The 27453-nt window shown below is 37.2% G+C and overlaps 1 protein-coding gene across 11 annotated transcripts in view; it reads right to left on the bottom strand.

The window, feature by feature from the left end:
• Window positions 1-27453, bottom strand: part of KTN1 (kinectin 1) — a 100597-nt gene that overhangs the window by 55855 nt on the left and 17289 nt on the right. For 6 of the 11 annotated variants that reach the window (XM_007986757.3, XM_007986759.3, XM_037984019.2 and 3 more), the window contains exons 2-6: window positions 16648-17200; window positions 12403-12540; window positions 10913-11083; window positions 9728-9858; window positions 764-880 (exon numbers count right to left, since the gene is read on the bottom strand). In XM_007986757.3, the coding sequence (XP_007984948.3) occupies window positions 764-880; window positions 9728-9858; window positions 10913-11083; window positions 12403-12540; window positions 16648-17170 (1080 nt within the window). In that variant the 5' untranslated portion in view covers window positions 17171-17200. Of the gene's footprint in view, window positions 1-763; window positions 881-9727; window positions 9859-10912; window positions 11084-12402; window positions 12541-16647; window positions 17201-19176; window positions 19271-24504; window positions 24629-27453 lie in introns of those variants that run through there. The other 5 variants (XM_073011009.1, XM_073011011.1, XM_073011008.1 and 2 more) reach the window with 3 other exon arrangements.

Here is a 27453-nt window from a genome sequence, read left to right as displayed (position 1 = left end):
ACATAAAACTGTAAGTTTCTAATTTTATTAACAACTTTAATCTTGCCAACTTTTTCCATTGACTTTTTTTATTTACTTCAAATTCACATAAAGGATTTATATTCAAACAAGGTCATTCATTCTTACAATGTCATCAAGTGGCTAGGTGAACGACTATTAAATAAACATCATGTACTCTACTGCATTTAATCCCTAGAAAGAGAAACAAGCACTTCAGGAATAATGAAAACATATTTTCTATAGTTTCAATTCTCTTCTCTCAGTTTCATGATGTTTTAAAGATTGGCTTTTCCAGTATTTTTTACTATTAACCTCTGAGAGTAATATTTCTGAGATTTGAAGAACTAGACAAAAAATTATACTTATCACAAGAAGCTCCATAAATAAATTACTTATGTTAAGAGTTTCACATTTATTCCATTAATAAGACTTAAACAAGATCACACCAAATTTTGTGTTTCTATAAAGAAAAGATCTAGGTCAGATCCAATTAAAACAAATTCCCATGCTTCTGTACAGAATGCTTTTGTTATTCTGAAGTTAGGGTATCTGTAAGTACTCTTATTTTAAATAATTCAACTATAGGTTATAATATCACGAAAGAGAGAGACGGCTCTATCTACTCTCCCAAAACTCTAAAAGAAAGTTACTTTTGTTGGATATAAATTATAAATAATTAAACTACTGACAATAGATAATTTCTAAAATCTTTCGTTGCTTCTGATTTGGGAAGTATATCCCTCGTACATAAGAATGTCTTCACCTGGGTTAACTGCTTACACCGATCCTTTGTAGCAGCAGCATCTTCCTTCACAGCAGCAAGTAACTTGTCCTTTTCTTGAAGCTGATGTACGAGTGTAGTCAATTCTCCCTTACTTGACTGCAATCGAGAAAGCAACGCAGAATTAGTAATAGTTACCATGGGCTAATAAAAAGTATGAAAATGGGGCTGGGCGCCGTGGCTCACGCCTATAATCCCAGCACCTTGGGAGGCCGAGGCGTGCGGATCACAAGGTCAGGAGATCGAGACCATCCTGGCTAACACAGTGAAACCTCGTCTCTACTAAAAATACAAAAAAAAAAAAAAAAGAGCCGGGCATGGTGGCGGGCGCCTGTAGTCCCAACTACTCAGGAAGCTGAGGCAGGAGAATGGTGTGAACCCGGGAGGCGGAGCTTGCAGTTAGCCGAGATCGCGCCACTGCACTCCAGCCTGGGCAACGGAGCGAGACTCCGTCTCAAAAAGAAAAAAAAAAGTATGAAAATGAAATGTGGCACCTATACACCATGGAATACTATGCAGCCATATAAAAGGGTAAGTTCATGTCCTTTGCAGGGACATGGATGAAGCTCGAAACCATCATTCTCAGCAAACGAACACCACAACAGAAAACCAAACACTGCATGTTCTCACTCATAAGTGGGAGTTGAACAATGGGAACACATGGACACAGAAAGGGGAACATGGACACAGGAAGGGGAACATGCCGTCGGGGGGTGGGAGGATAGGGGAGGGATAGCATTAGGAGAAACACCTAATGTAGATGACGGGCTGAGGGGTGCAGCAAACCACCATGGCATGTGTATACCTATGTAACAAACCTGCACGTTCTGCACATGTACCCCAGAACTTAAAGTATAAGAAAAATAAAATAATAAAAGGTGCTAAGATTTAAAAAATTATGAAAATAAAGTATCTAACATTAAGTGCTCCTGGGTCAATGCAGAGTTCTGTATTACATAAAAGGTAAAATAACTGCCAAATACTGATCAGTGAAATATTCAGAAAAATCTCTTTAAAGTTGTATATTCTGAAATTTCCAACTAGATACATATCAATCAAAAAACAGATTTTTACAAAGAATTATGGGAATTCTAGTTTTAAACTCAGAGTCAAGACAGTAATTTCCTCCTTCTCCTACTAGATCAAAAGAGAGAATGTGAAACCAAAATGTAAGCTGCTATGAATGAAACAGTAACCTATAATCTCAAAGCATCTGAGGAAAGATCACCAAATACAGTAAAAATCAAAATCAGATGCTCCACGACCCCGTCAGAATACACCCATGGCTATAGAGGTGCCATAAATGTATAGTTCTCTGAAATTAACAGGCACATCCTGAAAGGTAAAACCAGCAATCCCCAATTTGACATGGGAAACAACAAACAAGTGCAAAGATTGAAACTTTCTCAGAAGACGGTCTCAAGAAGGGGAAAAAAAAAAAGTCACAGATAAAATCACACATCTCAAGCAGGAAAAAAAACCACTCAAAGGGAGTAACTAGCCAGTAAGGCAGTCAAAAGATTCTCTATAGGGAGGCCCTAAGTCTCTTATCTGAAAAGCAGCGAAGGCTAAAAAAACTCATTTTACATACACAGTCCCCAAGGAGAACACCAGTCAGCCTTGACCCTTTAGTAATACCAAGCCTTAGTACAAAGATGATCCAAGAAAAACACCCCTCATTGGAAGAACAGTAGTAAATAAAATAAAATAGAATAAAATAAAACAGGATCTATACTAGATATCAAAAAAATGAAAATAAGAAAAACACAAACAACAAGTGAAGAAAAATCACCAGAAAAAGGTTATCAAACAGCAGATTAAAATTGTGATTAAAAATCTAATATAGGAATCATCTCTGGAAAATAAAAGAGCTCAGAGAAAAGATAACACAAAATGAGATGAAATGTGAGCTGGCAAAACTAAAGTGGAAGCAAAAGCAACACCATCCCAGAAATATACTATAGTTAAAAGCAGCAAACAGAAAAGCACATGCCGCTGTAAACACAGTAAGGGCCATAGAGTACATGGTAGAGAGAAGTAAATAAAAAGGAGAAATAAAGTTTTCTTTGGTAATGTGTTAGGGTTTTTTTGTTGTTAAAGATATGACAGATAATGAAGGTAGCCAGAGGAGAGCCCACATGTATTTAACTGATCTCCATTATTTTACTTATTTCAAGAACATTATATATAACTTCCCAGTAATAAAAGCTGACTTGAATCTAATGACTGAAAAGACATACTGTATCCAAGGTATAACAGAGCAGTCAACGTCAAGCCATATTATAGTACAATTACTGAATGCCAAAGAAACTGAATCTCTTGATGTGTGTAGAGTAGGTCAGACACTGAAAAAAATCCAGTAAATAATAAAAATGTGATTGATTATTCAAAGAATGTTTTATTGTGAGAGTGCAGTTTAACAAAAATATATGAAAAAGGTGCAAAATGCAGGCTGGCTTCAGACCTCTATCCAGCAATATGAATAAAGAGAACAGTGAAACAACAAATGCATAAAATGTTTCAAGAAAAGAAAATGAAACTCTGGAATGTTATACCCTACCAAACTATTATTTAAGTATAAATACAACAAAAGCATGTTAACTTGCCAAAATTTGGAAAATTTCTTGAAGAAATCCCAGGAAAAGAAACTTCAGCTAACCAAGAGATGAATAAAGAAGCTATGACAAAAATACTAATATTGAGATCTGGACCTACCATTAAACTATAAAATTAAAACTAAAACATGAAAATTATAATCACAGAAGAGATGTTAAATATTACAAGTATCTGACAAACAGAAAAACTATTATTAACAAAAGTTGAGAGGGGTGGAAGAAAGAAGCTAGGGGAAAAAAATTTAAGTGGTATAACAGTAGTTCCTCCTGCTACGCAGCATGGGGCCCAAATTGTTAATAAAGTTTAAAATATAACTGAAGCAAGTATATTTAAATGTCAATAATAAAAAATTAATAATTAAACATTTTACTAATAATTACATTAATAGTTTATATTTTTCAGCATTTATTATATGCTAGGGACTCTAAGCACCTAACATGCACTATCATTTAATTCTCAAAACTTGATCACTCCCATTTTAGACACAGGAAAACTGAGGCACTAAAGCTAAGAAACTTACCTAAGGCCACAAAGCTGCAATCAGCAGAGTCCAGATTTGAATTCAGGAAGTCTGACTCCAGAGCTCAGGATCTTAAGTACACTCTCAAGTGCCTCATAACTCGAATACAAGGGCACGTGTGCACTCACACAACATAACATCTCTGCTCCAACCCTTCTAGCTTTTGCTCTGTTTTCCCCTTCCCACCTAAGCTTATTCATAGCGGACACTCGCTGTCACTTTTCCCATTCATTTGGTACTTATTTATAATCTTGTACTGCAATGAAACTGCTTTTACTAAGGATATCAAACTCATCTCTAAAGCATGTTACTGTTGATCATTCAAACTCAAAGTTTCTGTGATTCCACTATCTCCTAGTGTTCCTCCCACTTCGCGCCTCTTCAGTATCTTTCGTGGTGATTTTCCTTGCCCTTTAAATGTTGGTGTTTCCTGGGGTTCATTCTTGAGCCTTCTATCACCTCTCACATCCTCCCTGATCTAATATACATCTACCATATGTACTGATGATAGTGGATTATCTTCCTCTATCACTCCCATTGTAGCCTTTCTTCTACTCCAGAGAAATATATTTTTAATTGTAAAATGACTATATCCACTTAAATGGCACAAGGGACACCTAAAACAGCTTTCTGAAATTTCTCAATCCTCTACTCTCTACAAAGTGTTCACAAAAACCACACTCACCACAATCTATCCAGTTACTCAAGAGAGAAAACAAGCAGTCACCATGGACTCTTCTTTAGCCACTACATAAGCAAATCCCTTAACTCTTCTATCCTATGCCAGTGCCCTGTATTTATCTTCCCCTTGCTCTAAAGTGGTCTTTATTCGGCACAAGGATTCAATTACCTCTGGGACTTTGAACAATTTGTGAAAAGGTCTGACCAACTCAGTTCTAAGGCAGGAAAAGGGAGAAATTAAACTTACCTAGTCTTACTCAGATACAGGAGACCTACAAAGGCAGAGTTCCTTCACTAGAGAACAGAACCGCCCCATGAGAAACCAAAAACAAAAAGATTTTAATTTAAAACCAAATGGCTCCAAGGAAAAGGGGAAAAACATCAACAGTTTCAAAACACTTGCTCCATGCTATCTTTAACAGTTTCCAACTTCTTCCAAGGCCTGCCTAAAATAGATAAAGAGTAGTCTGATTTACCACCCAGACTCTAGAGTTCAAAGCTGTCTCAGACAATAAAATGATTACTCTTGCCCCCATAAGCTACCAGGAACATCTTTAATTAGAAGAGAGACACTTAAAGCAATTACTTTTAATCTTAAAAAGCATTAACTCTAAACAGCAATATAGTAACACAGTAACTTCAGCAAGGTTCTTCCCTGTTAGGAGCTGTTCTCAATCCCCACATATAACTAACAACTTTTTAAAGATATGTAGTAGTCACCCAATTACAATAAAATAAACCAAAGGACAAATTCTTTAATCAATATCAAGGCTAAGCACCATGGCTCACACCTGTAATCCTAGCACTTTGGGAGGCCAACACAGGAGGACTGATTGAGCTCAGGAGCTTGAAACCAGCATGGGCAACACGGTGAAACTCCATCTCTACAAAAAATACAAAAACTAGCCAGGCATTGCTTGTGGTCCCAGCTACTCAGGAGAGTGAGACGGGAGGATCGCTTGAGCCCAAGAGGTGAAGGTTGCAGTGAGCAGAGATCGCACCACTGCACTCCAGCCTGGGTGACAGGGCCAGACCTCATCTCAAAAAAATAAAAATAAAAATAATCAAGAAATTTCCTTGCAACAAAATATCTGTCTTCGTATTTAAAGTCACATTTATCGTATTTACTGATTACCTTTTTACTCTGGGCCATTGCTGGCATCACATGGAGACTATCTAATAAGCATGCTACATCATAAAATTGCCACAGATTTGTAAAATGCACTGTCAATAGAAGTATGACAGACTTATAATGCTACGATAAATGCTATGGCAAAAACATCCAGACGGTTGTAAGAAAGAATAGAAGGACAAACAATTTAGACTGTGAATTCAGGTTAGCCTTATATGAGAAAATGACATTTAAGTGGAGACTTGAAGGAGGAATTGGGCATAGAAAGAAATTGGAGGGGAGGGTTTGGGAGGAAAGGGGAGACAGGACAGACAGAAGAAAAAAATCTGATATGAGAGAAGAATCAGAGAAGACTCCGTATGGGTGAAATTTAGTGAAGAAATAAGAAAAAGTGTCATTAGATGAGGCTGCAGAGACAGGCAGGACATAGACCTGTTAAGGAATCTGGATTTATGTTTTAACTGCAAAACAGAAAAACACCAAAGGGTTTTTAAAGCAGTAATATATAACCTAATTTATCTCTTACAGGTCACTTTACAGTTAAGTGGGGAAAAAAACAAAATTAGAGGACTAACAGGAAAAGCAGAAACATCAATTTGGAGACTACTGCAGGTAATCAGGTGAGAGGCAATGGTCTAGACTAGTCTAAGAAAAAATTAAACCATTGAAGGTTTGAAAGTAGTTGAAAGGTTATGGGAAAAGAGGTGTGCATATGTGTGTTTTTAGAATAAAGACAGTTAAAGGCACCATAGCATCTAAATGACAGCTAAATGCTAATATTGAATAGCAGACACCATATCACTTTATTTTACATAGGTAACCCTTGAAAACTTCACCGTTCCCAGTACGACACAGTACATATAATATTATAGTGAATATGACCCATAATATAGATGTTAACTGCATGGGGTTCTTATTTTACAATTTTTTTTAAAATCAGCCATAGCAGTGACTATGCCTTTCAAATCATTTCTTTTAGAAAAGTAAACACAACGTACACATACCCCCACAACAACAGCCCTGAGGTTCTTTGAACGGTCTGATCTTCAGTCACAAAAACAGTTCATATATGCTATCCAGAAATCACCTGACTTTGACTTTAGCACTTCTGGTCAGAGCAAAGCACAGTCCAGTTTAGCCAAGGGCCAAATGACTTTAAAAGTAATATAAATCTGGCCGGGCGCGGTGGCTCACGCTTGTAATCCCAGCACTTTGGGAGGCCGAGGCGGGTGGATCACGAGGTTAGGAGAGCACGACCATCCTGGCTAACACGGTGAAACCCCGTCTCTACTAAAAATACAAAAAGTAGCCGGGCATGGTGGTGCATGCCTGTAATGCCAGCTACTCTGGAGGCTGAGGCATGAGAATTGCTTGAACCCAGGAGGCGGAGGCTGCAGTGAGCCGAGATCACACCACTACACTCCAGCCTGGGAGACAGAGAAAGACTCTGTCTCAAAAAAAAAAAAAATATATATATATATATATAAAAAAATCATCTTATTTTAAGCAATTGGCTCTGTCAAAAGATCAGATGACAACAGATGACATTTTAAATAAGTGAATTGATTAGTGTGAATATATGATATGGTTCGGCTGTGTACCCACCCAAATCTCATCTTGAATTGTAACTCCCATAATTCCCACATGTTATGGAAGAGACTTGGTGGGAGATAATTGAATCATGAGGGCAGTTTCCCCTATACTGTTCTCCTGGTAGTGAATAAGTCTCACAAGATCTGAGGGTTTTAAAAGGGGAAATCCCTTTCATTTGGTTCTCATTCCCTCTTCCCTGTTGCCATGTAAGACATGCCTTTCACCTTCTGCTATGATTGTGAGGCCAGCCACATGAAACTGTGAGTCCATTAAACCTCTTTTTCTTTATAAATTACCAGTCTCAGGTACGTCTTTATCAGCAACGTGAAAATAGACTAATACAGTAAATTGGTACCAGGAGTGAGGAACTGCCGTAAAGATACCCAAAAACGTGGACGTGACTTTGGAACTGGGTAACAGGCAGAAGTTAGAACAGTTTGGAGGGCTCAGAAGACAGGAAGATGTGGGAGTTTTGAACTTCCTAGAGACTTGCTGAATAGCTTTGCTGATAATGACACAGGCGATGAAATCCAGGATGAGGTCATTTCAGATGGAGATGAGGAACATGTTGGGAACTGGAGTAAATGTGACTCTTGATATGTTTTAGCAAAAAGACTGGTGGCATTTATGCACCTGTCCTAGAGATCTGAGGGAGACCTGAGGGAGATGATTTCGGGTCTCTGGCGGAAGAAGTTTCTAAGAAGCAAAGCATTCAAGGTGACTTGGGTGCTATTAACAGCATTCAGTTTTAAGAGGGAAACAGAGAATAAAAGTTTGGAAAATTTGCAGCCTGATGATGCAACAGAAAAGAAAAACCCACCATCTGAGGAGAAATTCAAGCCAGCGGCAGGCAGAAGTAATGAGGAACCAAATGTAAATCATCAAAACAATGGAGAAAATGTCTCCAGGGCATGTCAAAGACCTTTGCAGCAGGGCCCTCCTATCATGGGCTGGAGACCTAGGAATTAAAAATGGTTTCCTGGGAAGGGCCCAGGGCCCCCCTGCTGTATGTAGCCTAGGGACTTAGTGTCCTGCATCCCAGCCACTCTAGGCATGGATAAAAGAGACCAAAGTACAGTATGGGCCGTGGCTTCAGAGGGTACAAGCCCCAAGCCTTAGCAGCTTCCACATAGTGTTGAGCCTGCGGGTGCACAGAAGTCAAGATTTGAGTTTTGGGAAATCTCTGCCTAGACTTCAGAGGATGTATGGAAACACTTGGATGTCCAGGCAGAAGTTTGCCACAGGGGTGGGGCCCTCATGGAGAACCTCTGCTAGGGTAGTGAGGAAGGGAAATGTGAGGTTGAAACCTCCACACGAAGTCCCCACTGAAGCACTGCCTAGTGGAGATGTGAGAAGATGGCCACCATCCTCCAGATCCCAGAATAGAATAGTAGATCCACTGACAGCTTGTACCGTGAGCCTAGAAAAGCCACAGACTCTCAACGCCAGCCCGTGAAAGCAGCCTGAAGGGAGGCTGTACCCTGCAAAGCAACAGGGGCGGAGTTGCCCAAGACCATGGGAACCCACCTTTTGAATCAGTGTGACCTGGATGTGAGACACGGAGTCAAAAGAGATCATTTTCGAGCTTCAAGATTTGACTACCCCACTGGATTTCAGATTCGCATGGGGCCTGTTGCCCTTTTATTTTGGCCAATTTCTCCCATTTGGAGTGACTGTATTTTCCCAATGCCTGTACCCCATTGTATCTAGGAGGTAACTAAGTTGCTTCTGATATTACAGGCTCATAGGCGGAAGGGACTTGCCTTGTCTCGGATAAGACTTTGGACTGTGGACTTCTGAATTAATGTTGAAATTAATTAACACTTTGGGGGACCAGTAGGAGAGTATGATTGGTTTTGAAATGTGACATGAGATTTGGGAGGGTCCAGAGAGGAATGTTATGGTTTGGCTGTGACCCCACCCAAATCTCATCCTGAATGGTAGCTCCCATAATTCCCATGTGTTGTGGGAGGGACCTGGTGGGAGATAACTGAATCATGGGGGCAATTTCCCCCATATTGTTCTCGTGGTAGTAAATAAGCCTTACAAGGTCTGATGGTTTTATAAGAGGACAACCCTTTCGCTTAGTTCTCATTCTCTCTTCCCTGCCACCACGAAGACGTGCCTTTCACCTTCCACTATGATTGTGAGACCTCCCCAGCCACGCAGAACTGTGAGTCATTTAAACTTTTTCTTTATAAATTACCCAGTCTCGGGTATCTCTTTATCAGCGGCATGAAAATGGACTAATACAATATATGAAGTAATTTCTGAAGGCATTCCAGACTATATGTTCTGAGATGTTAAGGATGGGAGTAGATATTAATTGCTCTGGCTAAAGTCTTGTTTGGTGAACTTCTAATGACTGGTCATGAATATGCCCATAATCAAAAAACATGCTTACCTTCTTTAAAGCATCTTGTATCACACCAGACTTCTCCTTTAGCAGATCTACAACACAAAGAGCCTCATCTTCAGAAAACATCATAGTCTTCAAGGACAGAAGAAAATCTTTAAACTTCACTTCAGCATTTTCTTAATTTGAAAAAAAAAAAAAAAGAGTTGCCATTAAAAAAACAAAAGTAATAACTTTAGCAAAGGTAAGTATGAAGAATTCATAGCCCAGAAAGTCAATAACCAAAAGAAAACAGATATATACTTCAGGTCAAATAAAACAAATACTCCAGTCAATAGGAAAAAAAAACGGGTTTATCATCTATAATACGGAATAATTACATTAGCTAAAAGTTTGCTCAAATTGCAAAATACTAAAATGCCAATATACCCTCACTTTAAAAAAAATCATTTAGGTGTCTAGTATGTGCTAATATCTGCACTATTATATTCACAATAATCTCAATCAACTTTAATAATCCTTGCACACTGACAACCAACTGTGAAAAACAAAATAATCCTGAGAGATATATAAGCCAAATTCCACACATGAGAAAATAAGTTCTAAGATAATTATAAAAAGGAAATCTGATTCTATGAAGATCAAATATATGCAAACCATCCTGACATTTTAAAAATCCATGCATCAAGCACCTCCTGACTCATCCACCCTTATTTTCCCAAGGTTCTCGTATCAGGCATTAACAACCTCTTCTTAAAAAGAACTGCCACCCATCAGACTCAAAGGAGCCTAGGGTTTTTAATACTTCAGCTAAATTATAAGTTTTAAAAGATAGTTGTGTACATATGTTGAAACAGGGGATATGTGGGAACTCTGAACTTTGCAATGAATTTTGCTGTGAACCTAAAACTACTCTTAAAAAAAAAGTCTATTTAAAAAAAAAAAAAAAACAGTTATGAATTAGCCAAGAAACCTCACAGGAGACAGTAGTAGCTGGAAAATAATCATCAGATAGCAAAATAGCTGTAGGACCTTTAATAAGTCAAATTCAAGTTCCAGATCTACAAAACTGAGGAGGCTGGACTAAAAGACTACCAATAAATCTTCTACTACGAGGATTTGATTCTTTTGCAATGCATTGTTTCTATGAGAAAATGAAATATATGACTCCATCAGAACTCAGAAATGTGTTTTTATAGTACAACGAAGACTATAAATCCCATACATTATTACCTTTGTCAGTTTCAGTCTTCAGTTTTTTAGTCCCAGATTTCTGAATCCCTTCTACTTGGTCAGGTTTAAGCAAATCAATAACCTCTCTCTTATCCACCACAGGACTTGAGTCAGCATTATCCATCAAAGGAATATATGCAGTTGCATGAATAAGGGGTTCGTCTACGAAGACTGCAATTTAAGTTCAACAAAATCGTAATTAGAATATTTACAAAACAGAGTAAATGACATGCAAGCATACTTTAATGATAAATGCAGTTATTTTGAAACCTCTAATAGTAGTTCAAATTGGTTTTAAATTCCTATTTCATCATTTAACAAGTCAAAACACTCATTCTGATGAAGCAGTACCAGCTCAATAGCCTTATTTTATAGTAAATCATTTAAGTTATCTAAAAATGTATAGCATATCTCCTCTAATGGTATCTAAAAACTTTTCACGCACCCTTAGGTCTCATTTAATTTTTGTTTTAATATAAGAATTATTTCCACTTAATTAGTGCTCAAGGAAAACTATTAGTTTTTATTTATGTTGGTACTGTACCAACTTATTGTAGTTGATAATTTTTAATCAAGTTCTTTATACTTGCTAAGTGCAAAAATCACACTGTTCCTAGCAGATAGCTTCTCATTTCTCAATAGTTATGCCTCTAATTTCTATGGTACATGTACACTTGCTAAAACTTCCAAAATAACATTAAAAGTGGAAGAAGGAAGCCTCTTTATTTTGTTCCTAATTGTAAAGGGAAGAATTTGAAGAGTTTGAACATAAAGTCTAATGTCTGCTGGTTAGAGATACAAACTTCCACACCTAGATGAAAATCTCTTTTCTTTTCATTCCTACCTTTTAAAAAGAACTTTTGTACTTATATATGTCTCTTCTTTTATTTAAAAGTAAAATTGTTTAACATTTAATTTTAACAAATATATTCAGGTAATATTTCTCTCATACCTAATTGATATGTAATAATTTTAAGTTGTTTAGTCTTCACAAATTTCACAGCCAAGCTTTCCCTGGAAAACTGTGAACAAATAAGATGGCTCCATCTCTTATCATTTGATGCCTGCTATATACACATGCGAGTTCTGTTTAGGAATTAATTAGAAATGTATGCTAATGCCAGATCTAGCTAATGTCCTTAAGCATAATCTTTAAATGATATTAAAAAGTACAAATATTTCAAGAATGTTTTTCTTTTATGGTCTGTATGCTATTTATTTTTTTCAAAACTGAGTTAAGAATATTTATAAATGCTTTGCCCTTTGTAAATGGTATATAAACTTTTTCACCTCAAATGTACACTCTGCCCATCTGTCAAAGCACTACAAAGTCATAAGGCTAAAGATAATTTTAGACCTGCATTAGTATTACAGTTGTCATTAGCACACATTAAACTGGGAACTAAAGAGTGTGTGAGATTTCCAGGGTCCTTGTGCTGGTGTACTTCTCTAGAATTAGCATTATAAAAATACATATCTAAACATCTCACCATTTTCTGTCTTTTGTTTCTTTGATGAAGCTTTCTTCTTCCCTGATCCACTTTCTTGTTTAGTCTCTTGGTGGAGGGGTAATGCTTCTTGCCTTTTTGATGGTACTATGAGAGTTTCCACCTTTTTATCCTGGTCATCTTTATTAAACACAAATGAAAAAAACAATTGCAGCAAACAATGAACATAACAGAAAAGATGCAATCATTGAGTAATTCCCAGAATGCTTTACCACTAAAAATTTAAAGTGTGACATATAACACTCTTACTAATAACTTATTCTAGCTTTCTTACTCCACTACACCAGCTCTTCAATGTACTTACTCCTCCTTTCCCATTCCTCAGCTATTTTCAACCCTACTGAGCCAATAGGCATGATCAAGTCTCTATCATCAAAAAAAAGAAACAGCAAGGTGCAGTTGCTCACACCTGTAATCCCAGCACTTTGGGAGGCTGAGGCAGGCAGATCATCTGAACCCAGGAGTTCCAGACGAGCCTAGGCAACGTGGCGAAACCCAATCTCTATAAAACCCCATCTCTACGAAAAAAATTAAAAAATTAGCCAGGTGTGGTGGTGCACACCTGTAGTTCTGGCTACTCTGGGGCTGAGGTGGGAGGACAGCTTAAGCCCCAGAGGTTGAAGCTGCAGTAAGCCAAGATCGCACTATTCACTCAAGCCTAAGCAACAGAGCAAGACCCTGTCAAAAGAAAAGAAAGAAAAGAAAGAAAGAGAAGAAAGAGAAGAAAGAAAGAAGAGAAAGAAGAGAAAGAGAGAAAGAAGAGAAAGAAGAGAAAGAAGAGAAAGAAAGAAAGAAAGAAAGAAAGAAAGAAAGAAAGAAAGAAAAGAAAGAAAAGAAAGAAAGAGAAAGAAAGAAAGAAAGAAAGAAAGAAAGAAAGAAAGAAAGAAAGAAAGAAAGAAAGAAAGAAAGAAAGAGAGAAAGAGAAAGGAAAGAAAGAAGAGGAAAAAGAAAAAGAAAAGGGAAGGAAAAGAAGGGAAGGAAGGAGGAGAAAACCCTTCCCCATCACCATAATTCCCAGCATCCCACATATATCTCCTTACATATTGACAAAACATTCTTAGTTCCTTTTCTACCAGTCATTCCCCAACTAATTGCAACCTGATTTTTATCTCTTTCATTCTATGAAAGGATTAACTCAGATCCCCCAGTGTCCCAAATGCCATATTCTACAAATACTCATTAATCCTTATTTGACTACTCTGGCATTTTATACTTCCTTTATACTATCCCTTTCTTAAAATTCTCTCCTCTCCATTTTGTTCAGTAAAATATGGCAGTGACAAAAAGACAAATATTGTAGAATTTCACTTATATGACATTCCCAGAGTAGTCAAATTCATAAAGACAGAAAGCAGAAGGGTAATTGTCGAGATATGCGGGAAGGTGGAGGAACGGGGGAAAACGGGGAGGCAGGTAGAACGGGGAATTAGTGTATAATGCGTACAGAGTTTCATTTAGAGAAGATGAAGAGTTCTGGACTTGGCTAGTGGTGATCATTATATGAGAATGTGAATGTACTTACCACCACACGACTATACACTTAAAAGTTGTTAAAATGGTAAATTTCATGCTATATGTAATTTGCCACAATAAAAATAAAATAAATTATCTCCTATCAGCTCCCATGATAATTCTTTTCTTACACTTGAAATATTCCTTTGCAGTATCCTTTGGGAACTGCTTCTACTGAATGCTGCTAGTTCTCAGGGTTGGGGCTTCAATTGAGATACTTTCCTTGGATAAGCTATCTACCCCCATGCCTTCTACTACCTTCATGCTTAAGGCTTCTGAATCTACTTTTCCACACTTACATACCCTACTGCATCCTGAGTTGCTCTAGTAGATGGCCCCACAGGTACTGGAAACACAAACTGGGGGTGTTCTCTTCTCCATTCACATCTAGTCTCTCTCCAGTATTACCCATTTTAGTGCTACCAACCATCTGCCAAGCACAAGTTGGCAAACTTTTTCTGCGAAGGGCCAGGTCGTAAAAACTTTAGGCCTTATAGGCCATATGGACTCTGGTACAACTATTCAAGTCTGCTACTGCAGCATGAAAGCCAGTCATAAACATATTATGAATGAGTTAATGAATGTAGCTGCATGTAAAAACACTTTATGAATACTGAGACTTGACTTTTTTTTACATTTTTACATTTCTCAAAATATTATTCTATTTCCCAACCACTTAAAATGTAAAAACTATTCTTGGTTCATGGGCATAAAAAAAGGAAGTGAGCTACATGTGGCTCACAGGTTGCAGTCTGCCAACCCCAACCTAACTCAGAACTTGGGAGATCAGCTTTAATCCTGTCTCCTCCTTTATCTGCCACACTTCTATATAGTGAGGTTATTCGTGTCATTCTTACTTTGCATACTTCTCAACTTTGTTTCTTCTGTCACTACCATAGTTCAGGCCTACATCTTCATTTTAGAAAACTACAATAACCTCTTAACTAGTCTGCTGGCATCAAATACCACCCCATGAAATCTGTTCTTGCTAGCTCTGCCAAAAAATCTTTCTAAAACAGAAATATGACCATCTAACTAAACTGCTTGAAAATCTTCAACAATGGCTAACCTAAGAAGTCCTAGCTCCCTGGCACGGTATCCATAACCCATCATGATCTAGCCACTGCCATCTTTTCAGCTCTGTTCCCTACCACTCTCTACATCTCACATTGTATGGTTCAACTATACACTGTACTCTTGCAGCTCTGTGCCTTTACATGATATCCTGCCAATGAGGAATGAGACCCCACTATCTGCTTGATGAAGCGATTCAATGCTCAGGCACTGCCTCCTCTGTAAAGCCTTTCCTCCAGCATAAGCAGTAGTTGCTTTAGCTTCTATATTTCCTCTATACTTTCTCTATCTCCTACATAAATCACTTTTATTTTTACTGGCTTACATGTCCTTTTCCCCAACTAAAACATGTAGTGTTTACCCTTACTACGTCTTGATCCTAGCTGACATGCAAATATTTAAAATCCAATATAACCAGGCCGAGCGTGGTGGCTCACGCCTGTGATTTCAGCACTTTGTGAGGCCAAGGCGGGTGGATCATTTGAGGTCAGGAGTTCGAGACCAGTCTGGCCAATTTTGTGAAACCCCATCTCTACTAAAAATGCAAAAATTAGCTGGGTGTGGTAGCACACACCTGTAATTCCAGCTACTAGGGAGGCTGAGGCAGGAGAATCACTTGAACTTGGGCAGCAGAGGACACACTGAGCCAAGATCGCACCACTGCACTCCAGCCTGGGCGAGACCGTGAGACTCCGTCTCAAAAAAAAAAAAAAAAATCCAATATAACCTCCTACAAGTTAAGACACACAAACGACTTAATGGTACATACGAGTCCTTTCAAATAAAACAAACTGTTTACAGTTGCACACATCACGACGCCATTTCTCAAGGCTTTTCCACTGTACCTATCAGCTCCCTTTCCCTGGAATCTCCCTCCCCCACCACCCACCCAAAAAACCTAACTAGTACTTACCCAAACTTTAAAAATTTCTGGCATTACATGCTTTAAGTGGTCTACCTTAGAATTCCTACACTGGTTTAGACATATCCAGACCACTACACTAAATCTTTTATAATGACCTATTTGTGTCTACAGCTAACACACGACTACCTTGAAAATGCACTATTCATCTCCGTAGCCCTACTACCTAGCATAATGCCTAGCATAAAACAGATATATGATAAATGTTAGCAAAATGAAGCAATCAAGGGTGAGAAATGATATCTGATTTTAGCTTTCCACCTTTAATTCTTACCACATCATTTAGAAAGTGAAGTTCATAACTGCTGATATTTACAGGTCCTAAGTGGTTTTAGTAAAATAGTCAAAGTTGGATATTTATAAGATGTATGGGTTTGTTGGTTTTTTTTCTTTTAATTTCTTGTAGAGATGAGGTCTCTCTCTGTTGCCCAGGCTGGTCTAAAACACCTGGCCTCAAGGCGTCCTCCCACTTCAGCCTCCCAATGTGCTAGGATTACAGGCATGAGCCACTGCATCGGGCTCTGAAGTTTAAAGTGCTATTTTATGATCAATACTAACTTCTACTAGCAATTAATGTTAATGAAGCAAACACATAATGAAAAGAATAATCTCGGTTTCAAATTCAGTATTAAACTTCTGTGTATGTACCTAACAGAATATCTCAATTCCAAGCTCCAAATCATACAATAAAATTAAATAGATTAAATAGATTACAATACCGCTTCCATTTTTAGACTTCTTCTGCCCTGGTTTCTTCTTTGAGGCAGCTGCTTCAGAGGGAGGGGTGGGCTGTTTAGTAACTGGGACAGGTTCTACTTTTTTGCCAGGAATCTTTGATGCATCACTTTCTTTGATGACCTGCTCTTCAAGTACAGGCTTTTGTTTCTTTTCCTTCTTTTTTCTTTCCCTAACACTACTTGAAGTTTCAACCACATTCAATGGAACAGGTACAACTTGATCATCTTCTACTGCCAAAGCATCTGATAATTTAAAGTCTCGAGGTACACTCTCAGAATCAGATTCATGGAGGTTTCCATTCTGGATTTCTTTCTTTTTATTCTTTTTCTTTTCTGCTTTCTTTTTATCTGTTTTGGTAGGAATAAGCTTTTGTTCTCTTTTCTGTTTTGCAAGAACTTCATCATATAATGTTTCTTTCATGAAAAGCCAGAAGAAGAGGAAAATTACTGTAATAACTATCGAAGGAATAAGAACAATAAAATATGCTGACTCATAAAACTCCATGGTACTTTTGTCAATGTGATCCTATAAAACCTAAATAGGGAAGAAGGTGGGGACAAAAAAAAGAACCTGTCAGTCTCATAAAAATTAAAGTCAAAACTGCTGCTCTTTCAAATGGCCTTTCAAATCTAACCTAACCTACAAATCTAAACCGGTTAGTTCTTTAAATCACATTCTTATTTGCCAACAATTCATACATACTATGAAAAATAAGACTAGTGGTAACTAGAAAGAGTAGAACACATCCTTCCATTTCTAAATCATGTGAAAATATCCTAATTGAGGAGAAAAATTTTAAATATTCATTACTTTCTTTTCCCCAAATATCCACTTTTGGTATTTTATTAGTAGTTAATTTTTTTTGTTTATTGTACAGTGTTGATAACTACATGTGAAAATAAAGAGGCACTATTACCAACTCAATGGACATTCATTAAAAGTGTCATATTCTGAAATGCACACACACACAAAAAGAGGTGGTTTATTTACAGATTAAGACCAGTCACAAACTGCTTGCATCTTTACACCAGTGACTATCAGCCTCATGATGCGGTGGGATCTATCAAGGATATAAAAATCTAATATAATCAAAATCCAAATGTTAGGATGTGGCATTTGGCATTATAATAAATTACAGACCAGGCGCAGTGGCTCACGCCTGAATCCCACCACTTTGGGAGGCTGAGGCAGATGGATCACTTGAGCCTAAGGAGTTCCAGTCCACCCTGGGCAACATGGTGAAACCCTGTCTCTAAAAAAAAAAAACAAAAAAAAAAACACCAAGAAAATTAGCTGGGCATAGTTAAAACGAGCCTGTAGTCCCAGCTACTTGGAGGCTGAGGTGGGAGGATCACTTGAGACTTGGAAGTCAAGGTTTCAGTGAGCTGTGACTCTGCCACTGCACTCCCGCCTGGGCAACAAAGCAAGGCCCTGTCCCAAAAAAATAAAGTAGTGAAATAAATTACAAGTTAGGAACTTATCTCAGTTTTTTAAAGGTACCCCATACTGCACAAAACAAGTTATACAGCAAAAGCGAGGCTGCCATCAACATCCTACCTAAATTGCTAAATAAAAGGCTTTGCCTCATCAATAGGACATCGGCCCTACTTTTAGATTGACTCAGTAAGTACCGCGGCAGGGAGGAAAGATGTAACTTGACTACCAACATCTGCCTTGAATACAGATATTGTATCACTTACGTGAAGGGTAGTTTCCCCTAAAAGTAAATCTCAAAGTAAAAATGATTCTGATGTTGAGATTCTACATACTGATGCTCCTTATGAACATGCATAAGCCACATAAAAGTGACTTGTATTCTTATGTCATCTCAAGTGTGTTGTAGAAAAAGACAAGGTATATAATACAGATACAATTAAACATCAGGACACGTTTAGGATAAAGCAAATTAAAGTTAATTTCTGCACTTTTAATGTAAAAATAAATCTAAGAATATTTAAAGTTTTCAAATTATTGATTTGGAGAATCTTGATACGTAATGATTAGATAAAGAAATCAATTCTACCTAAACAGGGGACTTACTCTAAGAATTATTTTACACCTAAGAAAACATCTGATTTTAAATTGGACAAATGTGAGTTTATTGAATATAAGACTTTGCCAGAACTATAACAACACGGGTTTGAACTGCACTGGTCTACTTACACATGGATTTTTTTTTTTAACCAATTGTTACTGAAAATACGGTATTCACTGGACATGAAGAATCGGTGTTTCAGAATTCTTGTGGTCTCGTAGCCTCTCTTCTCCTTGAACATTTGCTACTTTTTCTTTCTTTTTCTACTTTTTCTTTCTATTATGTGCTTTTGAGACGGAGTCTCGCTCTGTCACCCAGGCTAGAGTGCAGTGGCCACATCTCAGCTTACTGCAAGCTCCGCCTCCCAGGTTTACGCCATTCTCCTGCCTCAGCCTCCCGAGTAGCTGGGACTACAGACGCCTGCCACCTCGCCCAGCTAGTTTTTTGTATTTTTTTAGTAGAGATGGGGTTTCACCTTGTTAGCCAGGATGGTCTCGATCTCCTGACCTCGTGATCCGCCCCTCTCGGCCTCCCAAAGTGCTGGGATTACAGGCTTGAGCCACTGCGCCCTAAAATTTTAAGTGATATAAAAATCTGGTGGCAATTATTAGAATTTCAATAGAACTGCTTAACCAAAAAGGATAATATATTTATGTATATACAAGACAGATCACACTGTTTATATAATAAAACCATGAAACTGTTTCAGTGTGGGACATGTGAAGAAACATCATACGACCATTTAAAATAATTAAGATTGTAATGCAGCAAAATACATTACATAGAAGAAAGATTAAAATTTTTGTGTTGAGTATTATATACACTCATAGATGATACCTAAAAAACGGGAATCATTACATTTTTTTGAAGGGAGATTATTACAAACATTTTACTGTTTTAATTGTTCAACTTTTAAAATTTCACATTAAAATAGTAAGTAACCAATCTGAATGCACAGTACTAAACTTCAACAGCTTAACTACATAAAAATAAGACTTATTCATATTATGAGAAAAAACTGAGGCAGTTTGATAAGTATACTATTAAATTTCAAGTAATACAACAATTTTGAATTATATTTTCTTACTATAGGGTTTCAGTTGCTCTTACTTCTGCTATCCTTTTCTTCACATTAAAAACATTGAAAGCAAATGACACAAAAAAAATTTTATCAATATTTCTGTCCTCCAATTGACACAATTTTATCAGTTAGGGTGACTCAAAAAAACCATTAGCAAAAACTTAACAAATCAAAATTCAAGACTGAAATCTGAACACAGTGAAAGTATTTTTCCACCAAAAAACATACAAAGCAAGCAGACACATTTGAAAAAAACAAAAGCAGTAAGTTGAGGGAAAGGTAATTTTCAACATAGGAATGCAAAATTCCATAAAAGTTCAGGTATAAATCAATGGACAACTAAACGAATACACCCTTAAGATATACAGGCTCCCAGAGTAGCCTATAAGTAAGAGCTTGATTTCGTTATTTGAATACAGTTAAAATATGACAGAAGTAGCTGAGAGGCCTAAGCTGAAAGCTATTATTATAGGTTATCTGTAAAAATAATGTTCATAGGTTAAAAAAACAACAACAACAAAAAAAGCTATCTGTAATCTGATCACACTGAATCTAAATACTTGGCATTCCAAACGTGCCACTCTTCATATCATGTTTACCTTTCTTTAAACCCACAATACTATCTCATGTTTTTTTTAACAGACACGTTAATCTTTTTTTAAGAAAAATGATTTATGGTTAAGTTTTCTACAGTGATAAAAAGTTTACTATTGGTAGCCAAGTATCGTTTAATTAAATTTCCATTCCGCAAAAGGTTTAGCTACAATGAACTCCTCCTGCTAAAATTAAGTATTAGGCATCATGTAGTTGATAACCTTCGAATATAGTATGCGTGTTATATTGCAGATACATCCTGAGCAAAAGTAAATTATTTTAAGATTAGTGAATAGCAATATAATGAAGCAGTAAAATGGAAGGCAAGAGTCTTGACTTTTAGTTCCAATTCGGCCTTCACTCAGTCTTACTTAAAAATTTTAACCATGAGTTTCTTCTCACATGGCTTTAGGGTCCAAACTACTTGCATGATCTTGGATATGCCAAGATCCAAGTGGCCCCCAGTTGGTGGTGCCCAGAGTACCCATGGTAGAAGCAAATGCGTAACTTCTTCCGTGGAATCCTTCCCCAAGTCAGGCTCCTTAAGGTTTTTAAAAATTATTATCCAGATATGAGCCCACAAAAAAATAACAGAACATGTGACAAGCCATCATGAACAAGAGGCAGAAGAAACAAGCTAAAGAATTAGATCCCCAACTGCACTCCAGCCTGGCCGACAGAGTAATATTCCGTCTCAAATAAATAAATGAAACAAACACATAAATCAAACCAAATGGATAGGTTAAAAATAGTTGCAAGGAGATCAATTTAAATGACTTTCAATAGTTTAAGTAGATCTGATGACAGTAAATCAATTTCAACACAGAAATACTTGGGTGGAACAACTAACAAGAAAACTCAACTATTTGAAAGTGAGTGAGGACTCTAGTAAGACAATTCCCACATGTCATGCTTGGAAGGTTCCATAAATGAGAAAAACCCCTTGCCAAGATTAAGAATACAGGAATACGTTCCTATCTGGGAGTTGTAGATCAGATTTTGAAGAAAATATGGGACCACCAGCTAGAAAAGATCAGCAGTCAACCAAGTGGGAAAAATCAGCAGGAAGAGGCTACTATGGATTCTAAATCAGGCAATCAGAGGAACCACTTTCTAAAGTTCCATTTAAAGCACCTCACCTCATCCCGGCAATCAAATCTAAAAATCTTTGCCTTGTCCTTTGTATGAAATCTCCACCTAACCTTCAAAACCCAGCTTAAATCAAACCTATGAATATGTAATTTCAACTCTCTTCCACAATAGTCTTTATTATTCATTTGTTATTTAGCACTGACCATATGTCAGGACTGCTCTAGGACATTCTGAGTAGACAGCAGTAAAAGGGCCACAAACCCTGCACTTACAGAGCTAACATTCTACTAAGTGGTAAGATGGACCAACAATTAGTATGCAGTATATGAAAGGGCAATAAGTAGCAAGAATAGTGATAAGCAGGGAAGAGAAATACGGAGAACAGGAAGATGTGGACAACGGTTAAATTTTATTTATTTTTTTAATTATTTAGAGACAAGGTTTTGCCATGTTGCCCAGGCTGGTCTGAAACTCCCAATGGTTAAAATTTAGAGTAGAATGGTCAGAGATGATTTCATTTTTAAAAAATGACATCTCAATAAAGACCTGAAATAAGTGAAAGATAGAGCCATGTTGCTATCCGTATCTAAGTGAAGAGCAAAATACAGTGAATGAGAGAAGAGCAAGCACAAAGACCATGAGACAGTAACATACCTGCTATATATGAGCAAGAGCAGTAAGGACAACATGGTTCAGGCAGAATGAACAGAAGGATAAACTGATGAGGTCAAAGAGAATTTGAAAGGGAGAGGGGATGTGGTTAACAATTCATGTTGTTTCTTACAGGAAAAGGATTGTGGTTAACGCTCTCAGTAATATGGGAAAACTACTGGAGGGGTGTGACTAGGGAAGGGTGTAGGGAGAAAGTGAAATCAGGGAAAACTGTTAGGTGACAACTGAAATAATTTAGAGATGATGGTAGCAGGTGAGGTGGTCAAATTTTTGATACTTTATAAAGGTAGAGCCAAGATGATTTGCTGATGGACTGGATGTAGGGTATGAGAGAATAAACAAAGCCAAAGGCAATTCCAAAGCTTTTAGACTAGGCCAAAAACAAAGGAGCTGCCCTTTACTGAGATAGGGGAAATGTGGCAGGGACATGGTTAAGGTTGAAGATAAGGAGTTAGGTTTTAGGTAAGTGGAGATGTCCAATAGACAGCTAAATAAAAGAGTTGTCACGTGAGAAGTGAAGGCTAGAGATATAAATTTGGAAGTATTCAGCAAATGGACTATACTTAAAGTCATAAACTTGGATAAAATCCCAAACAAATGGGTATAAATAGAGACCAGGTCTCAAGACTGAAGCACTGAAATTCAACAACAGGAAGATGAAGAACTCTCAAGGGAGAGAGGAGAGGTAGAAAGAAAACCAGGAGTGTGCTGTCCTGGACACTAGATGAATACGGTCTATTAAGGAGGAGAGATGGATCAATTTTGTCAAATGGGGTTGGTAAGTAAAACACAATGAAAACTAGTAATTGACTTCTGAATTTAGCAACATAGACGTTACTGGTGACTTTGACCAAAGCAGTAGAGTAGTGGTGATCAAAACCTGATTGAAACGAATTTAAAAGTTAAAAGAACTCTAGCAAGCGTGGACAACTCTTTGAAGCAGCCTTCCTGTGAAAGGATGCAGAGAAATAAGATGGAACTTGGAGGAGAATATGAGGTTAAGAGTTTGGTTTTTAAAGATGGGAGAAACTACAGCATGATAATATGCTGACAAAAAAACAATTCACTAAAAAGGGAAAGACTAATGATGCAGGAGTGAGAGGCAATGTTTTCAAATAGCAAGAAAGGACAGAATTTGGACAAGTAGATAGAGTGATTGGCCTTAAATGGTACCACACAGTTCACCTGTAGGAACACAGAGAAGGAAGAATACAAAAGCACAGACCCAAGACAGGAAAGGAGGTAGATGGTATAGACGTTTGTGAAAATTCTGTTCCTAATGCTACGATTCTCTTTAAGAAATGAGAAGCAAAGTCATAAGCAGAGAATAAGTGTAAAAAAGATGGTGGCCAGGCACAGTGGCTCACGTCTGTAATTCTAGCACTCTGGGAGGCCAACAAGAAAGGATTGCTTGAGCCGAGAGTTCAAGACCATCCTGGGCAACATAGCAGAACCCTGTCTCTACAAACAATAAAAAATTAGCTAGACGTAGTGGCATGCACCTGTAGCCCCAGCTGCTCGGGAGAACAACGCAGAAAGATCACTTGAGCACAGGAGCTCAAGGCTAAAGTAAGTCATGATTTCACCTCTGCGCTCTAGCCTGGGTGACAGAGGGAGACCCTGTCTCAAAAAACAAAAATACAAAAACAAAAAACAGTATTGAAGGTCTTATAAAACACATTACAATTATTGTTGTAGTTTTCATTCTTTGTAAGTTGCACTCGTTTTAATTTTCCACTTAGGTTTTTGAATGCAGGATATTTAACAGTGTTCACAAATAAATTTGCTGACTTTAAATGAATTTATAATCTCACTGAGAAAGGAAGTATATAGTATCTACAAAACTAACCAGAGCAAAAAGCCTAACTTGAGCCTCCATGTGGTTCTACTCTTCCAGCTCAAGTACCATGTCCACAGCTAGTTCTCCTCCTAAAATTCCAGAGCACTTATTCTCTATTCACATACACATGCACAGAATTCTATGATACAGTAAACGGTTTCAACTAATATAGCAAGGCAGCAACATACTGCAGTATGATAAAGATAAGAAAATAATAATTGAATTCAAAATCTAAAACAAACCCAAATACACACAAAAATTCAGTTTACTCTAAGTTATTTCCAATCAGTAGAAGGCTGTATCATTCAAATCAACTAAAAGCATCCAAATAAAGTTTCAAACATAAGAAAAAATATAAAGCACTTGAGGGCTGGGCGTGGTGGCTCACACCTATAATCCCAGCACCTTCAGAGGCCACAGCAGGTGGATCACTTGAGGCAGGAGTTTAAGACCAGCCTGGCCAACATGATAAAACCCTGTCTCTACCAAACATACAAAACTTAGCTGAGTGCGGTGGCACACACCTACAATCCCAGCTACTCAGGAGGCTGAGGCAATGAGAGTCACTCGAATCCAGGAGGCAAAGGGTTGCAGTAAGCCAAGGTCATGCCACTGCACTCCAGCCTGCGTGACAGAGCGAAAATCTATCTGAAAAAAAGAAAAAATATAAAGTACTTGAAAACACAAGAAAATAGATAGGCTCATTTTACATAGTTCTATATGTTTAAATTTTTGTAAGTATATTCCATTTGCAGTAAGAATTTTTAAAAATAAATGATTCTACCAATCGATTTAAAAAAACAAAAAACTCAATGAGAAAAATAGACAAAGCATTAACCATTTCCTGAAATGGCCATCAAAATGCAAAAACTCATCTTAAATTTCTATTGTCCTAGTCAGTCACTACACCAAAAGTGTAATGGCCCGGGAGTGCACAACACAATTAAACAATTATCTTTTAAAATAAGAGGAAAAACATTCGAAGTAAGCAAAAGACAAAACAATCCAGGAAATCCAAACACTGAATTCCTCAGCATGGGAATCCCATTTACAGTATCTTTTCTAAGATTAACTCTATAGACCACACTAAAATTTCAAAGCTATGGTACAATTTCTCCTTTTAAACTGCAAGGCAGTTATTTCTATGACTCACATCTTATTAACACACCCCTTACTTCAGCAATATCCATTCTAAAGTACTGCTACCCCAATCTGAAATGAATACAACTAATGCCAGAAATGAGTAATGAAATTTAATTTCTCCATTAGGTACCATGTCACAACAAATGAGACTTCTATTTTTTAATCAAACTTTTTCCCCTTTAATGAGAATAGATCAATCCACTTGAACAGCTTTCTCAAGAAACTGAAAAGGAATTGCAGAGATGATAGCTGCTGAAAATGTCTTTCAGACTTTTGCTTACTCATCATGCCCAAACCAGCCCATTTTCTCAGGAAAAGGCACTGCTCATTTAAAAACAATTCCATAGGAAATAATCTGGTTAAAAGTGTATTCTGTAAAAAAAAATCTAATTTATAATTAGATAAACTGAAAGCTTTAATACCAAAAAAATTAATAACTTTTTAAAAGTCTTTCAAATCAACACATAAAATCAGTTTTCAAAGACAAAAGAACATAAGTCATCAAAACTGTTCAAAAATTAACACTACAACACGAAATTCATACCAATAATGTAACCGTAAAACAGCTACACCATGTACAGAAGCTTTCCTCCCCTTAAAATCTACCATCTTGACCTACTTTTCCTTTCATAAGATTCCTGAGTAAGAAAGGGCCATCTAATCCAACTAGCCACTCAGAGATTAGACCCAGCTGAAACAGGCAGCCAGCCTATGCTTGAAAAGCAGGGATGAACACCTCCCATAAACCCCCTGTATTTCTTTAGAAAGACAAGTTCTTTTTAGTTTTGATCCAAAATTGCATCACCCTGTAACTTCTCCCAGTGGTCCTATCTCTACCCTAACCTTAACAAATCTGTCCAATCCCACTACCACCAGGTAGTCTTAATAACTGATGCTTAAACTTAACGAAATTAAATTTAAGGTGGATCACCTTAGGTCATTCAACAATGGAAGTACTAAAATGATCAGATGTTTTAGGTATTATGTCTTTTTTGGGGATAAGCAAGAATAATTTATTCATAAAGGATACAATGATGAATGTCCAATAAATCAAATGTAAATTCAAGAATAATTTATTCTTGCTTATCCCCAGAAAAGACATAATACCTAAAACATTTATTCTTGCTTATCCCCAGAAGACATAATACCTAAAACATCTCACAAACTAAACATGAAATGTAAATGAGAATATCAAATACTGTCAAAAATGACTCTACTAAAAAAGTTTTGCTTATGAAAACAAGAATTTTTAAACCTTGTCCAAGAACACCCAATTAAAGGCAAAATAGCCCAAATACAAACAAAAAGTTCAGTATATTATCACACTGCCATTTCAAATCAGTAAGTTGAAAAAAAATAGATTTAATAAGTAGTGTTGGCACAAATGCGAAAAAGACACAAGAGAAAGCTTGTTTGCTTTTCAAAAACCCAAAAGTCTCCATTAAGATTTTACAATCATAAATTATTATCTACAGTCTCTGCCAATCCAGAACACTCCCCTACTGCCCGCTTCCTACCACAAATATTAACATAAAAATGGCTCACGGATCACCTGAGGTCAGCAGTTTGAGAACAGCCTGGCCAACATGGTGAAACCCCATCTCTACTAAAAATACAAAAAATTAGCCGGGCATGGTGGCGGGAGTCTGTTAATCCCAGCTACTCCGGAGGCTGAGGCATGAGAATTGCTTTGAACCTGTGCAGCAGAAGTTGGCAGTGAGCCAAGACTGCGCCACTGCACTCCGCCCTGGGCGACAGAGCTAGACTCCGTCTCAATAAAAAGAAAAAAAAAAATGGATCAACGGCCACAAAAGCCCTGTGACTCAGGAAAAACTCTTGGGAAGGAAAAATCTCTCTGGGAAAAAAACTACCTCTATTCAATCTAGTCTGTACAGTATAGTATTTGCAGATATTCTCCTGTCAAAGGTGAACTTCCAGTCAAAATGAACAAGAGTAGCACATACAGAGAGTAGATCCCAAAAAAATGGTAACAGAATGTGAAAGACTATTAAAACAAAAATGTTAGCCATTAGAGTTATAAAAGAAATCAGAAACACAGAAAACACTCATTAAAAAAAAGAAAAATTAGAACTTGAACTTTATAAATTATGTGTATGCATACATATGCACACACAGACATACAAACACCCCCAGAAATTAAAAGCCAAATGGCCTGATAACTATATAAAGCTGAATTATCAAACAAGACAGACTTGATTAAAAAACTGACAATGTACCACAAAAAATTATACATAAGGGACAATATGAAAGAAAAATTAACAGACATAAAGGATACCATGAGAATGTCTAATAAATCAAATGGGAATTCA

This window comes from Chlorocebus sabaeus, chromosome 24 (assembly GCF_047675955.1).
Source record: "Chlorocebus sabaeus isolate Y175 chromosome 24, mChlSab1.0.hap1, whole genome shotgun sequence".
Taxonomy (NCBI): domain Eukaryota; kingdom Metazoa; phylum Chordata; class Mammalia; order Primates; family Cercopithecidae; genus Chlorocebus; species Chlorocebus sabaeus.
This window is presented reverse-complemented; position numbering and strand designations above follow the sequence as displayed.